We start from the raw sequence: 15,337 nt of genomic DNA on the forward strand, positions 1-15,337 counted from the left end.
CAAGGGGAGGATAAAATCCCCTCTTGTGCTCGGTTATGTCCGTCTTCCTCTCCGGAGGGGAAGTGTGGGGCACTTCCACGCAGCACGTGTTTGGCAGCGCTTGAAACAGCTCCTAACAGGGGAACGCTCCCCTTTCAAAGCACAAACTGTTCCTGGCAGCTACTCACATAAAAAAGAGCTATAAAACCCGAGCCAAGCCCATTCCAGGCACCGGTGGAAGCGCTGGCTCAATCACTGCTGCAGGCTGGGAAACGCACGAGAGCATCACCCTTGGGGAGGTCCCTAAGCAACCTCGACAAGGCATTAAAAGCCCTGCCTGCAGCCAGCATCAGTGCCCCAAGGCACAGCTCTTGGCTGACCAAGCCCCTCTTCTGCTTGCTGCAGGGTCTGGGGACAGCCCTGGTGCTCAGGGTGAAGCATTTGGGCTGCCACTGGTGGCAAATCCCAACACGGTCAGGCTACATCCTGCTGCTCACAGCTGAGGCTGATGGAGCTGACGGTGGTGGTGCGTGGTCATGGGGTGAAGCAAAGAGAGGGCAAGGGTAAGTGGAGGGAGAAGATGATGGGTCTGGGACATGCAGCAGCATCGTTCTCCTCCAAATGAGACCAGGAAAGGACTCTGGTGACAGAGGATTGTATGATAAAATAACTTCTTTGCCTTGTTTCTTTGGCAAGCTTCCGAGCATTGATTTCTTTACACTCTAAACATCCATTTCTTTAGAAAACATGGTATAAAACTAGGTAGCTTGGAAATAACTTTAAGGCCACCAGTGACTTCAGGAGCATCCTACACCCGAGGGCCTCAGCAGCGAACTCCCTTCTCAAACCCCATGACAAGTGAATCCTCCATGGGAAACCCTGTTAAATAACTAAAGAAACCCCAACAAAACCAGACACCCCACCCCCCCCCCCAGAACAAATGACCCTGTCTGCAAGCTTCCCTTCTGATACAGCATTGACCCTTGCTGGGGATGGCCAGCACCCAGCTGGAGCCGCGCTGGTTGATGGCACAGGGATGCTCCCACCCCAGCGGCAGTGCTGCCGAGCAGGACCCATCGCTCATCCCCATCGCTCATCCCCACCGCTGCCCTCGGGGTTTGGGAACATCAATAAATTAACAAAGGCACAGACCCCCAACAACTCAATCCAGAAACCACCCGGGAAAAGTGCAGTTCGTGCTCTCAGCGCAGGAGGAAGCGCTTGCGGATCTGCTCCTCGATGGAGTGCAGCTTGGCAGTCCTCAGCGCCCGCAGCAGCTCCTTGGTGACCGGGTTCCCCTCTCTGAGGTGGGTGAGGAAAGCCCTGAACTTCTCCTGCATGGCCGCCCGGGTGCCCAGCGCCTGCGTCCTCGGTGGCTGCTCCAGGATCTGCTGCAGGCGCTTCAGCTTCCGGATGGGGATGTTCTGGTACGCCACGAAGTCGATCATGGCTTGCTCACAGTCGTCATCGCCTGGAGCTGCTGGGAGGAAAGCATCCAGAGGTTAGGGGCAAGGTGAGGTGGGGCAGCAGGGGAGCAGCTCCCAGCCCTGGCCTCAGGGAGGTGGGAAGTGCCCCAGCCCTGGAAGCATTCAAGGTCAGGTTGGATGCGCCTCTGAGCAACCTGGAATAGATGAGGATGCCGCTGCTCGTTGCATGGGGATGGGATGGACTTTCAAGGTCCCTTCCAACCCAAAGCAGTCAATGATTCCATGATGTGGTCCTCACCTGGGCATTGCTATCCAGCCACAGCTTGGACTGGGAGCCCCGTGATGAGGCCAGCCCGGAAACCCGTCTCTCCCAACCCATCTTCCAGATTTGGGAGGGTATTTTAGCTCCCAGGACCACATAAATGATGTGAACACGAGCTGGGACCACCTACTCTGCCCATGCCCAAGGATGCAGCAGCATCTGGCTCACAGCGGCTGCATCCTCTGCCAAAGCCAGGGCTTGCGGTGCGGTGCTGGCAGCGTGCGGTGGAACCAGTGGGTCAGAATGGGCGTTGTGCAAGTGGAAAAAGTGAGGTTGGAAGGGAAAAGCATGAGGAAAACACCCAATACAACATCATTCCGTGGTCAAGGCCGATCCCTGCGGCTCGCTGCCCGGAGAGGCTGGCGCCAGCCCTCGCTGCAGCCTGCGTTTCCCAGGATGGATAACAGCTTGTTTTGGAAGGGCCTGCAAACTCGAAACCACCCCGGGCAGCTTCTCCCTGCTCCTCTCTGCGCCGGGAGCACGGGAAAGGGGAACTCCAGAAAGCCGGAGCTCGCTGCCGTCTGTTCAAGCCCGCTCTGTGCCCCGACAGCTTTTTCCATGCGGGTTTTTCACACCCCGAGGCAGGACCAAGCCCAAGCTCGGCCCCATTGGGGGCTTTTGGAGTCCCCGTTGAAGCGCTGTTGGAGTGCCCCCAAGGAGGGATGAAATCAGTGCTCAGGGGAGCGAAGCCAAACCATTCCTCCGTCAGGCAGAGACAAGCCCGGTTTCATGCCATTGTGAACTGGGAACGTTTCCTGGGTCACAGCAGGGGTTGGTCGGGCTCTCGCCCAGATTCTCTCCTCCGCACTCAGCTCCGTGTGGAAGTGGAGCATCCCAACGCTCCCAAGTGGACTCCTGATGAACCAGGGCTATAAATACACCCCAGCTCCACGGCTGACGCTGCTCTCCTCCAGAAATAGCTGGAGGCCAGGCTGGCCATGGACGCTGCTGCTGCTGCTGCTGCTCCCGCCTGCCTGCGTCCCGCTGATGACAGAGCTCCCCAGCTCCTGTCTCCAGTGGGATCACGCTCCTGGCATGGAGCTCGTGGGGTGAGTCAGGCTCCGTAAGGAGGAATGCCTGTGTTGGCAGTGCCAGGAGAGGATGGAAAGGGAAGAGCTCCTCTCGCATGCTCTGAAGCATCAATAGCTTGCCATAGAATGATGGAATGCCAGGTCTGAAATGGGCTCGTGGATCATCTGGTCCAACCTTTCTTGGCAAAGAAAGCTTTTGCTGAAGCCCTTCTTGATGGAAGAAAGTTCTTTATCCTGGAACAACCTCCCCAGGGATGCAGTGGAGTCCCTGGAGGGTTCTGGGACACGGCTGGACGTGGTGCTGGGTAACCTCATCCAGGCTCCCATTGCCATGGCAGGTTGGACCCGATGAACTTCCAAAGTCCCTTCCAGCCTGCGCCATCCCGTCACTCCAGGACTGATTTGTCTGGGAAGTTCAAGGGGCAGGTTCACTGCCACCCAGGTCACCCACATGGAGTTTGTGTCCCGTGTGTCTTGATTGATGTCAAGGCAAAGCGGGGGGGGGTTGGAGCAGCTGCCTGCATCCCCTCACCCTTGGGATGGTTTTCAGCCCCTTCCTCGTCCCCGCACTGCTTGGGGTGCACATTACAAAGCACCCCCGGAGCCAGCCCATCGCTCTCCCCTGCTCCTTTGCTCTATGCTTTAGCTGAGGAAGGCTGGACCAGATGATCCTCGAGGTCTCTTCCAACCTGGGCTTCTGTGATCTCTGCCCACTGGCCCTCAGCCTCCAGCATGATCACAGCGGACACCACGTCTCTACCACCTCACAGAGCAAAATGCACCCCATGCTCAGCTCCAATGAACCTGGGATGCTGCTCCACTCATCCTGCGCAAGACAACGCTGTGGCCATAGCAAAAGCTCCTGGAAAACAGGCTGAAAGCCTGGGAGAAATGGGAATGCCAAAGGAGAAGAGCCATGCCAGGAGTGCTTCACACTGAGCCTGTTTACATGACCCAGACCACAGGGTATCGCTGAGAGCTACCAGTTAGAGCTGAATGGCTGCCAAAACTGTCCTTGCATCCCGGAATCCCCGGTTATCCCGGTTTCTGGTAAGATCTGATGGGATTTCACTGCCAGTTCTTTGTTGTCTCTGAGCAAAGAGCCTGCATGGGCTCCGGGTGAGCCCTGCACCCTGCCCTTGCCCTAAAGGACCAAGCCTGAAGGTGGAAGAGGGCAGGCGGAGTGGCTTTTACCCGTTATTATGATTAATTACGGGTCACTCCATGTTTTTACAAGCTGTTTCCCCTCAGTTTGCATCTCAGTAGGAAAAAAGCCACCGGAGAGCTCGCTCTCACCCTGGCAGCATCACGGGTCCGGCGTCCCCACAAGAGCCCCAGCTCACCTGGCTCCTGCGTGCTGTTGCCCCTGTCCCTCCTGCAGGAGGTGCAGAGGGTGTCGTGGTACTGGTTGCCCTCCACGTTGACCACCTTGCCCTGCTGCTCGCAGTCCTGGTGGGGCTGGCACGGCTCCGTGCTGGAGGCGGAGGAAGAGAAGAAGCCCCGGGGGCAGGCGCTGCACTGGGTGTTCTCAAAGGGGGTACCTGTGAATGGGGAGGGAAGGGGATGTCATCGGGTAAGGAGCAGGGGATGATGCCAGCGGGGTGCCTGGCACCATCGAGCATTTGGGAGGGGGGATAACAGAGCAATCATTTCTTCCCCAGAGCAATCAGTGCCTGCAATCAGTGCCTGCAATCAGTGCCTGCAATCGCTGCCTGCAATCAGTGCCTGCAATCGCTGCCTGCAGTTCCCCTGCGAAGCGTGCGCAAACAGCAGCGTTTGAATCTCCCACCCCAAAGCAGTTGGCACACGCTGATAAACGGGCACCGGTGCCCAGAGCCAAGAGGAGAACCCCTCTGCCACCGAGGGGAGCTGCCTCCCGGGCCGGAGGCACCCGACGGGTGGCTGAGCCGGGTGCCAAAGCAGCCTTTGATTCACAGCGGAGTCAGGAGGCTCCCGGCCAAGTGAAAGTAAAAGGCAGGCAGGAGGTGAAAGCTGCTGCTTCCCATCGCCGGGCTCGGGGCCAGACCCGCTCCTGTGTCACAGGGACAGGGCCACGCGAGCCCGATTGCACCAGGGCACGTTCCTTGGGAGACGGGAATGGCGCTGGTTCACACCCTTGCGTCTCCTCTTCATCCACCCCGGGAAGAACGAGGGTTCTGCCTTGTCACAACCCCATAGCTTTGGCTTTACCAGAGCCCCAGTGCTCAGGGCTGTGTTTGCAGGTAGGAGAGCCAGGATAAAGCCTGTGCCCTGCAAAGGAACTGCACGTGGGTCAAAGCACCCATCCAACCCGTGCTGCAGGGACCCCATCATCCTCATCCAGACACGGGCACTCACAGCTCTGCTCACACGGTGTGCTAGGTCCTTGCGGGGTGTTGAGGGGTCTGGGCTGGGGCATCGTTCCCAATGCAAAGCCATTTGTGGAAAACGAATTAAACCCACCAAAGATCCAGCTTCTCCTCATAGGTCCCATTTGGCTCCTCAGTCCTACAGCCAGATTTGATGGTTCATTTCAAGGGGCTTCCCTGCATCACTTGCAGACCTACTTCACCTCTCCTGCATTACTGCATTTCATACAGCTGCATCCCATAGCATAATTATAAGCATCAGCTGAAGACCACAAGGTATTTCTCCTCTGGTCTGTGAGCCTGGAGTGCTTCAGCACACATGGAAGGGCTTCAAAAGCCTCCACATTAAAGCACGAAGCAAGGTAATGCTGGTTGTGCCACCGCTGCCCACACTGGTTTATTGTAGTTACACCAGGCTGTGGTTTTGAGGCAGAGCCCGGTCCTGGGTGAGAAAGAAACCACTCACAGGCAGCTTGTATGTTTAGAAAGCTTGAATGGGGACAAGCAAGGGACCAGGTGAATTTGTGCTGGGCAACCCCCATAAAACCCCCTGTGATTTGCACCTCCGCAGGGGATGCAGTCTTGGATTTAGGAATCTCCCCAAGCCATGAATCAAAGCAAGGCTGATTCGATGCTCTTGGAACCTGAGTGTGTCCATGTTTTGAATGCAGCCTCTCCAAACTGCTCAGTAAAACCCACAGACCCCAGCCCCAGAGGTACCCAAATCCACCAGCCCTGCCCTGGCCTCATCAGAGCCTTTTCCAGTCTGGATTATCAGGAGCAGGGGGCTGATGGAGGAGCAGGAGCCGCTCAGACCTTTCTACCCGTGGTGAGCACTGGCAGGGTGACCTGCTCCTGCAGGATGGGGGGGATCCAACTCTGCAAGGAACCAGGATCACCTCGTCCCACCCGAGTGTGCTGCTGGGGGATTTCACAGGCGTTCAAAGCAAAAACAGGGGAGGAAAAAAGCAAAGAATCACTGCTTTGAGAAGAAGCCAGGAGCAGCTTCATGCACCAGCAAGGACAGCAGCACACCGGTGAGCAAGAAGAGAGCAGCTCAGGCTATGGACTATAGAAAGAGCTGCTCTATTCCTCTCTGATTTTCGGCTCCAGCAGAGATGCGGGGATGCGACAAGAGCCCCAGGAGCACGCACACAGAGGTACTCACCCCGCTTCTCCACGCCGAAGCCCGGCGGACACTTGGAATGCCGGGTGCAGAATTCCATCTCGGAGTAGTATCCATCCTGGCACTGGCAGACGCGGTTGTGGGTGGCGTTGCACTGCTGCACCTCCACCTGCCTCTCCCCGCAGATGACGTTGCAGTAGCGGCACTTGTCCAGGTAGTTCCAGTACTGCGTGTAGTGCAAATCCGGGCAGGGCTCGCACCGCGTCGGCCTGTCCCTGGTGCAGTGCTGGGCCATGAAGGTGCCCGGTGGGCACCGCCGGCACGTGAGCTGCTCGTTGGATGCAGCATCTCTCCATTGGTAAACGTGTTGGGTGCTGCAGCCGAGCCGGGCCAGGAGGAGGAGGAGGAGAGGGGCGAACATCCACTGCAGCCAAGACAGCACAGAGAGCCCTTAGCGCATCCTTTCGTAGAGGGAGAAGCAGCAAAGGCGACGGCTGCACCACAGAGGTGCTCACTGGTGTAGCTACAAGGAATTATTCTCCCACCTCAAGCTCTCCCAGCCCCAGGGGTAAAGCAGGGACCAGACGCTGTCCTCCATTGCTTCCCCATCAACCCCTCTTGCCGCTCCAGGTGACAAAGCATCCTTCCCAAACGCTGCTTCCCAAGCCCGTTTTGTGCCACCTTCACAACCCGATTGCCCTCTCTCAGTACTAAAAGCAGCTCCAGCGCATTCCCCTCTTTTCATCCCAGTCAATCCCCCACCATTTGGGCTAAGCAAAACCTTGGCAGAAGTTTCCCAAACAGCAGATACACTGCATGCTCCAGAGGGACTCTCAATGCTTTTGACATCCAGATACCCAGTGTAAGACCAGAGAAACCCAGAGCCGTGTTTATCCCCCCTTCTCAGAGCACGTGTGTCCAGACTTAAGAACAGACAATACCTTACCTTGGATGGATACCTTAAATTCGGCCTGTGGCGGGATAACAGCATGGCACAGAGGGCTTCTGAGCGCCGGGAGCTGCGTGTGGGTGCACAGTGGGTTCCTAAGGGGCTGGGGCTGGCTCCGAGGGCAGCGGCTGGGCTCTGCCGATCCCTCCTGCTTCAGAACAGAGAGAGCGAGAAGGGCTGTGAGGAAACGCTGCATTTCCCCGTCTGCATCCCAGAAACCCTCCCTCCGAGGACGGTACGGGCTCTCCGCAGCCCGGGCACCGCAGCAGCCTCTTGCAAGAGCGGCTGAAGAACCGGCTCGTCGGTGGGAGCCTGCGACCGAGCTCCTGCCGCACGCATCGCGCTCGGGGGAGGCGGATCAGCACCGGAGCAGGCGGGACTCACACGCTGCGGCCAAGGAGGGAGCAGAAATGGGCCCATCCCACCCCATCCCACCCTATCCCATCCCACCCTATCCCATCCCATCCCATCCCACCCTATCCCATCCCACCCTATCCCATCCCATCCCATCCCACCCTATCCCATCCCATCCCTCACCGTGCGCGCTGCGCCGATCCCCTGCGCCCAGCGGCACTTTTATTGCCTCAGCCCACGGGAAAGACCCTACTTGCGCAAGCGGCCGCGACGCCCCGGCCCCCCCCCGCCCCGCTCCGCTCCGTCCGCACGCTGCCTGCGCTCCCTTCCTGCCTCCGCTCACAGGCAGCAGCGCGGGGAGGGTTGGATGCGGCTTTGGTCCCCGTGGGGAGCGGCGGGGAACCCCCCCCCCCGAGCACGCTGTGGTCCCTCCCTGTAAGCGTTAAACAAGTTCCCAGTGGCGGCGCTTGCCCCCGGGGCGGGCACGTTTTGCCCCCGGCCGCAGCCCGGAGGTGCCGGTTCTGAGAGCAGCACAAACCCCCTGCGGCCGCGCACGGAGAGGCACCGACCCCGCTGACCCAGCCCCGCTCCGCAGCTTTGGCATCGGCGTTGCTGCAGGATTCCTGCAGGCATCAGAGCCTCAACTTTCTCCTTTCGGGAGCACGGAGGACATCAACCGAGGTCCCTCCTGCGGGTAACACCATCCAGGAGCTGGTGCCAACAGCACAGGGGGTAGTTTTCCATAAATCCGGGACCCCAGTTGTCAGTGGAAGCTGAATTCAGCCGTACACGTGCGTGCTTAGCGGGGCAGGAGTGCATTTAGCAGTGCGTCTGCTTAAGTACATCAGCTGCACGCACCTTGTCTTCTGCCCTGGCTCACCGGATTCCCTCTGAAGGCAAGGGAATAATCCAAGGGCTCCTCCAGGAAGTGGTCCCTGTGCTGGGAAGGCACCGCTCGTGCCCAGCCTCCGCGGCTCCAATCCCTCTGTACCGCAAGGACAAGGAGGAAAAGGCACAGAATTCATCTGCTCTTTAGTGTAATAGCAGGAGAGCGCTGCAGTGAGCCTGAAAACCAGCCAGGCACCATCTCTGCCAGCAGGAATGGTGCAAAGAAGGCGAAAGCTGGAGCCAGTTCCAAATAGCTCAAATAGCTCAGCTTTTTCCTTGGTTTTAACCTTTCCAGTCATGGAAGAGAAGGAGAAGCACCTACAGAGAAATCACACCCTGACACAGGGCACTCAGCTGGGGAATGGGATGGGGTTTGCACTGCACCCCCTTCATGCCATGGTTTGCCACCTTCACCTGTGAAAAGGGCAGGAGAATGAGATGTGATCATAGACTCACACTTAGTGAACGGCTTAGGTTGTGATTCGGAGAAAACTCCAGGAACAAACTTGCCAACAGAGTTTCGAGTTGACAAGCAGGTATTCTTTATTGCGGCGCCGGGAGACACGGGGGATAGCTCCTCCTAGCGTGTGTCCACGGATGGCTATACAGGTCATCCTCATGCGGTCACTGAGCATATTACATCATTTTCCAAAAGGTTTCCTGCATGCATACAAAATGTGGTGGTCTTTAAGGGTCCTTTACTTTTCCCAACAAGCTTAATTAACATTACAGACGTAGCAATCACCCTGGCCTCTACTTACCAGTTAGTTTAACTGCTCCCATTCTGGACATCTGCTAGTCTGGGATACTCCCCATCCCCAGGTCCTGTCCTTCTAGTCTGCTTTTCTCACACCTTTTGTACTGAGGCCCTGAGGGCCTGAAACTGTGTCAACTACCTCCAAGCACCGCAGTTATTTTCCATTACAAAGCCATCAAACTTAACAGTACTTAGAGCTGATTACATTTTGTACTTTTGTGCCTCCTTGTCTCAGTTGAAGGGACCTTAAAGCTCCTCCAGCTCCAAGGACCCCTTACAGTGGAGCACCTTGCTCCAAGCCCCTGTGTCCAACCTGGCCTTGAACACTGCCAGGGATGGGGCAGCCACAGCTTCTCTGGGCACCCTGTGCCAGCGCCTCAGCACCCTCACAGGGAAGAGCTTCTGCCTAAGAGCTCAGCTCAGTCTCCCCTCCCCATTCCCCACACGTAGAACTGCACACACATTCGGTTTGTGTAAGTCTGGACTCTGCTGTGTGCTGGGAGTCCCAACCCCACAAGCGGCCACCTTTGCATCTGTCAGAGCTGTTACAGACGTGACCAAGCTGTGGGCCTGGACTGCAATCCCATAGAGCAGGATGCGTCTCCTTTCCGAGACCTGGGCTCCTGCTGCCCTCATCTCTCAACATTCAGCGTTCCCAAATACTCTTTCCACACTCGTTCCCTCCAGCTGCAGTCACATCCATCACATTAATACTACCCCATACACACAGCCTAGGCACAAACCCCTTGTTTGCCTTGCAGGTATCCTGAGGAGCAGGATGTGATGTACCTCGAGATGGGCATGGGGAAACAGAGCTCGCCCCCACCAGCAGCCCCAGGGATGCGGCAGCATCTCCCTCGCTGAGGGGCTCTGAACAGGCATTTGGGAATGGGCAAAACCAGATCACGCACCCCAAACTGAAATGCGGTCTCTGGGAAGGCAAAGGAGTAACATTGAGGAGGTGAGAGGATGGGGAGGTTTCCGTTACAATGAGTTAACATCGAGCCTGTTAACACCAGAACCAGCCTCTCACCTCCAGCTCTCACCCACTGGATCTGCAGCCAGTGAATCCCTTGGACTCCATTATTAACCCTGTGAAAGAGCAAACCAGGCTGACAAAGACAGAAACTCAAACCCCGTTTTCTGCTACCCAGCAGCAGAAATGAACCCTGATGGTCAGAAGGAATCCAAAGCTTCCTCCCCTACCAAGCTCAGTTTCTACCCATCACCGCCAAAGAAAAGCCTCTCTCAGGAGTCAAAGGGGGCTGACAGCACAACCTGGGCTGTGCTCAGCTGTGCTCAGGTGAAGGGCTGATGTGCACAGGCCACTCTACAGTGGGTTTTAGCTTTCCTGCTGGTTTACCCCCATCGCTCATAGCCCTCCAGATGTGTAACACTCTTGAACATCATTCCCGAGCTAAGGACCGCTGGGGGCTCGCATCACCACTGTGCATCATCCCACTAACTAAATGAACCAGTTGATCACTGTGGGACTGGGCAGAGCCTCTTGAGGGCATCTCTTTGGAGTGAAACTTGCCATTAGCCTGATTCAAGCCCAAGGCTCTTCACCACAGCCCCCCACCTCAGGGCAGAGACTCTCCCCAACCACACCAATGGCTCAGAGCACCCCGGGGTGCCACAGCGGCACGTTCCCTTTCCTGGCAGGCAGAAAGCTCATCTCGGTGTTGCTAGCATGGGTTTCACGTGGTTCCTTCACCCGTTCATCAGCCCAGCTGCTGACACATCCGGACTTTTCCAAGAAGCTGCAACAGAAACCGGGTCATCCAGGCCTTTGGCGAACGTGTGGGTCGGCTGAAGTGATGAGCAGTCACACTGGGATGCTCAGAGAAGGGTTACTGAAAGAATTGATCTCAATGGCTTCATTGTCGCTCTGTCACCCTCAGCATTCTGCTCAGACTGAAGGCAAAGCACTTCCCCTTGTAGAGGAACCCACAAGATCTCCAAGGCAAATGCAGGAGGCATATGCTGGGTGCCACCTTCCCATGCGGTGGGGCCCCGCTGTAGGATGAGGCACTCCTGTATCATATAGAATCAAATGGGATGGTTTGTGTTGGAAGAGACCTTAAAGCCCATCCAGTTCCAACCCCTGCCATGGGCAGGGACACCTTCCACTAGAGCAGCTTGCTCCAAGCCCCTGTGTTCAACGTGGCCTAGTACCCAAAGCAGTATCCCACATCAGGGTAACCACTGGGATGGGTGCAATACGCTGGGAAACTTGAAGTAAGCAGCAACTCACCATGAAACCATCATTAAAACCATCAATTGACTTCAGTCTGGGTTTAATAATGCTAAAGATTTGTCAGATTCGTATGCTTAGAGACTGAAACATCCCATCAATGGAGCTAAGGGGCTTCCATGGGCACTCTCTGCCTCCCAGAATCTGGCACAACAACCACCTTCCATTCATCTCCTCCTGTCCTTTTCCTTGCCCAACAAACCCCTTGGAATGGGTTCGCACCAGAAAGCCACAACTCAACCCTCTACCGAGTCCTGCAGAGGTAGCTCAGGAAAGGAATTCTGCATCCCATCCCCATGGCTCTCATTTCACTGCCCCACGCGGAGCAGCGCTTCACCCTCCCAAGGGCTTCATGCTCTTCCAAAGCACTCTGGTAAAACCAGGTTTCCCCTAAATAGCCATGGAAAACCACTGAAAAGCAGAGAGTTGCTCACGGATCCAAGACAGGGATGGTCTCCTTCCCGATGGAACAGCCCCTTTGTTATTGTTGGTCCCTTTCCCAAGTCTACATGGGGGGAAAAACAGTGGGAAAAGCTTTTCAAATGACACACCACTAAAACTCGAAGCAGTGCTCCAGGTAGAGTCATAGCACTGCAAGGCAGAGGCAACAGAGAGAGATTAAGCCCCACTCCCTCCATGATGTGGAACTCATGTGTCATTTGCTTCCCAAATCAGCAAGGAGTGTCCCTCATCGGTTTTCCTCTCCCCGAGTGTTGGGTTCTCTGGATCAGCTCCTCTGACCGCTCGGAGCAACGCAGGCTGTAATGAAACACCCCTGGTCCTCATTGCCTTCATACATAACGCACCGGCTGCCTCCCCTGCTTCTAAATGCAGCTGGGTGCCGGGGGACCGAGGCTTGCCATCTGCAACGCATCCTGATGACCCGCTCCGGGACCCCTTTCCTTCAAGGCTTCCTTGGAAGCAGCTGTACCGCCGGGATGAGGGGAGGAAGCAGCACTCTAAACACATTTAGGAGCATCCCGAGGTCAGGGAAGATGCGGTGACGTTTGTCGTTACGAGGAGCTCAACGTTTCCTTGGAAGATGGGCAGAGGAAGCGTGGTCCATTGGGAGCACAGTGCTCAGATACTGCGCGGGGGCTGGAATGCGAGGAACGGGAAGGGTGACCCCAGGTTGGGGAACGCTGCTACTGGGGGTTGGCCATAAAGCAGGGAAGGATGGCTCAGCACAACCGCCCTCCTAACAGGCAGTGGAGTTGCGGTTCAGTGATACCAAGTGATCTGCAAGGGTAGGTCTGAGACCTGCCCTCAGGTTCACAATTCCTTTGGGTTTACAGCAAACCCTGGTCAAGGACAATCCCATATAGCAGCCTGTCTGCTCCTCACTGGCCGGGACAATCCCATACAGCAGCCTGTCTGCTCCTCACTGGCCGGGACAATCCCATATAGCAGCCTGTCTGCTCCTCACTGGCCAAGACAATCCCATATAGCAGCCTGCCTGCTCCTCACTGGCCAGGACAATCCCATATAGCAGCCTGTCTGCTCCTCACTGGCCGGGACAATCCCATATAGCAGCCTGTCTGCTCCTCACTGGCCAAGACAATCCCCTATAGCAGCCTGTCTGTTCCTCACTGGCCAGGGTTGCAGCAGCTTGCCTTTGTTTTAAACTGATGGGCACAACTTCATCAAACCTCACCAAGAGAGGTCAGGAACACAGAGCTGTTAAACCCTGCTGTCCAAACTAGAGCTAAGTGATGAGCAGGTGAGCCAAAGGACAACCCCTGCAGGCTGGATGCTCTCCCATCCAGACCTGTCCACATCTGCATCCACCCATCCTACCCGAGAGACACCGGCAGCAGGGATGCAGGCTTCGGAGCTGCTGCGCTGCGGTCCCCACCGCACCAGGAACCAGCAACACATCCAGAGCGATTCCAACTGAATTCCACGGCCCATTCAGTGATGGGGATACGGCAGCACTTCAGAGCCTGGGGGCAGTTACTGAAGGCACCTTCCCAGGTAGGAAGGGTCTCCAGAGCTAAATCAGCTCCAGCAGCAAGGGGAAAGCACAAGCAGGAAACTATTCCAGCTGAGGAATAGTTTGTCCCATCAGATGACGCGTACCTCTGTAAGCGTTTCATGCAGTCGGGCTGGATCCAACAGCATCCCTGCAGCCCATGGCAGGTGATTTCCAACAGGTAAACCTGAACAACGCCATCACTGCTGCCTCTGGGTGTTCAAAGCTCATGGCCCGTGCTGGGGTTTCCCTCCAGCGGCCCAAAGAGAAGCTGCAGCTCTCCCCAGGGGAGATCTTCACACAAGAGACAAGGCACTGAACTGTCTTTATCACTGAACAGTGTTTTACTGCTCCCAGCCTTCCCCTTCCATTGCCTGCCCAGGCTGAGAACTGAAAGCCAGCATCCAAGAGATGGGATCTGCTTGGAAGTAACCGTGAGGCTTCATCCCACAAAGAGAACCCAAATCCCTCCAAAGCCATCAACTGCAAAGCATCGGCATTAGGCCAAAGCTGCTCCCCCTGTGAGCACTTTTTTCTCTATAGGAGCTTCTGTAATGCTCTATTAGCTGCTGTGCTGGTTAAAAATGGGAAAGGGAACTAATGATGATGAACCCTCAGGGCATAACCTGCAGAAATGGAGCCTCAACAGGGCTGACAAATCGAATCGGGCACCTTTCAGGAGGTGCTTTGGGTTGGGGGAACAAAGCTGCCTTCCATGATCCTGGCATGACCTCACTCCAAACCGTGGTGTTCCCATCATCAAACCCAATGCAGTCTGCAGGTTACAACACTCCATGTCCTTTTGAAGAACAAGCGTTTAACACTATTGCCTCCTTGAGACCATTGATCCAAACCGTCTGCTGGTCAGCTCTATACATACAATCATGGAGCAGTTAGGGTTGGAAAGGACCCTAAGATCATCCAGTTCCAGCATCTATACAGATTGTGCTGGAATTTGTCCTACTTACATTGCAAATCTCCAGTGCTTCCTCTGCATCATTTTGTCTTGTCTTCAGGACCTAAACCCCTATGAGGAGTGGATATGTGGATAGAAGGCAAAATTCACTCACAGGTTTAAATGTCAGGATATACGTTAGCCCCAAATGACCTTAATCCTTCTATAAATGGCTGTCATTTCTAATTATTAGCTTATAAAGTACAGAAAGCTCCCATTTCACACAAAACCACCACTTTTCTTGTTCTGCAGATAGCAAGCCCAGACCTGGAGACACACACACGCGTTCATCCAATACTTCAGTGCTTAAGAGGCACAGTATCTCTCATTCCTTCATTGCCCAATGGATTCCAAACTGGAAAACGAAACATCTCAATGAGGACCAATATCCAGCAACTACAAGATGTGAAGAGACACCGGGTTTGAATTCCACAGCCAGGGGAAATAACCTTTAAAGTTCCTGCTAAATGCAGCTTGTGTTTGTTATCCGTTATTAACAGAGAGTTTTCCCAACTTCCCATGGTCTGGAATCCCCCTGCAGTGGAGCAGAACCCCCCCGGAACTAGTGAAGAACATCTTTAAGCTGGGTGAAGTGTCTCTGTCATCACAGAGCTCATCACCAAGTGAGAATCCAACCCTTTGCTCCCATTTGTCAAACAGCACCAGCCACGTGTCAAAACCCCCATGGTATGAAACCTTTCCACTTCCCCCCTGAAGAGCCATTGGGCTCCAGGCCCAATGGGTTTATACCTAATAAAAATGACTATTTTTTCCTTTAAATCAAACAAAACCCAATAAAAATGGTTTATTTAGAGTTTGATTTACAGCAGCTACTGAACACCGAAGTGATACAATAGCCCGGGTTAACCCCTTGTACTCAGAGAGAGGAACTATTTAAGGACCTCTCTTTCAACCCATTTAACTTGATTTACTTGAAAGCCTGACACTGGTTTGCTCCTTTTCCTCCTTGGG

General features: G+C 55.4%; 2 protein-coding genes across 2 annotated transcripts in view; both read right to left on the minus strand.

The window, feature by feature from the left end:
• The window catches only part of ZGPAT (zinc finger CCCH-type and G-patch domain containing), a 36,523-nt gene extending 26,109 nt beyond the window's left edge, over nt 1-10,414 (minus strand). Inside the window, exon 1 of the mRNA XM_057416605.1 lies at nt 10,404-10,414. The gene's annotated coding sequence lies outside the window, so the exon portion shown is untranslated. The remainder of the gene's footprint in view (nt 1-10,403) is intronic.
• Nucleotides 1,153-7,521, minus strand: TNFRSF6B (TNF receptor superfamily member 6b). Its single transcript, XM_057416594.1, has 4 exons — nt 7,402-7,521; nt 6,276-6,657; nt 4,103-4,300; nt 1,153-1,456 (listed from the first exon to the last, which is right to left on the minus strand). Exons 1-4 carry the CDS (start codon nt 7,519-7,521, stop codon nt 1,182-1,184), a joined length of 975 nt encoding a protein of 324 aa, XP_057272577.1. The 3' UTR covers nt 1,153-1,181.
• Nucleotides 10,415-15,337: the final 4,923 nt, after the last annotated feature.

This window comes from Pezoporus wallicus, unplaced genomic scaffold (assembly GCF_028554395.1).
Source record: "Pezoporus wallicus isolate ANWC-B61680 ecotype Strahan unplaced genomic scaffold, APGP_CSIRO_Pwel_v1 contig_13399, whole genome shotgun sequence".
Lineage (NCBI taxonomy): Eukaryota > Metazoa > Chordata > Aves > Psittaciformes > Psittacidae > Pezoporus > Pezoporus wallicus.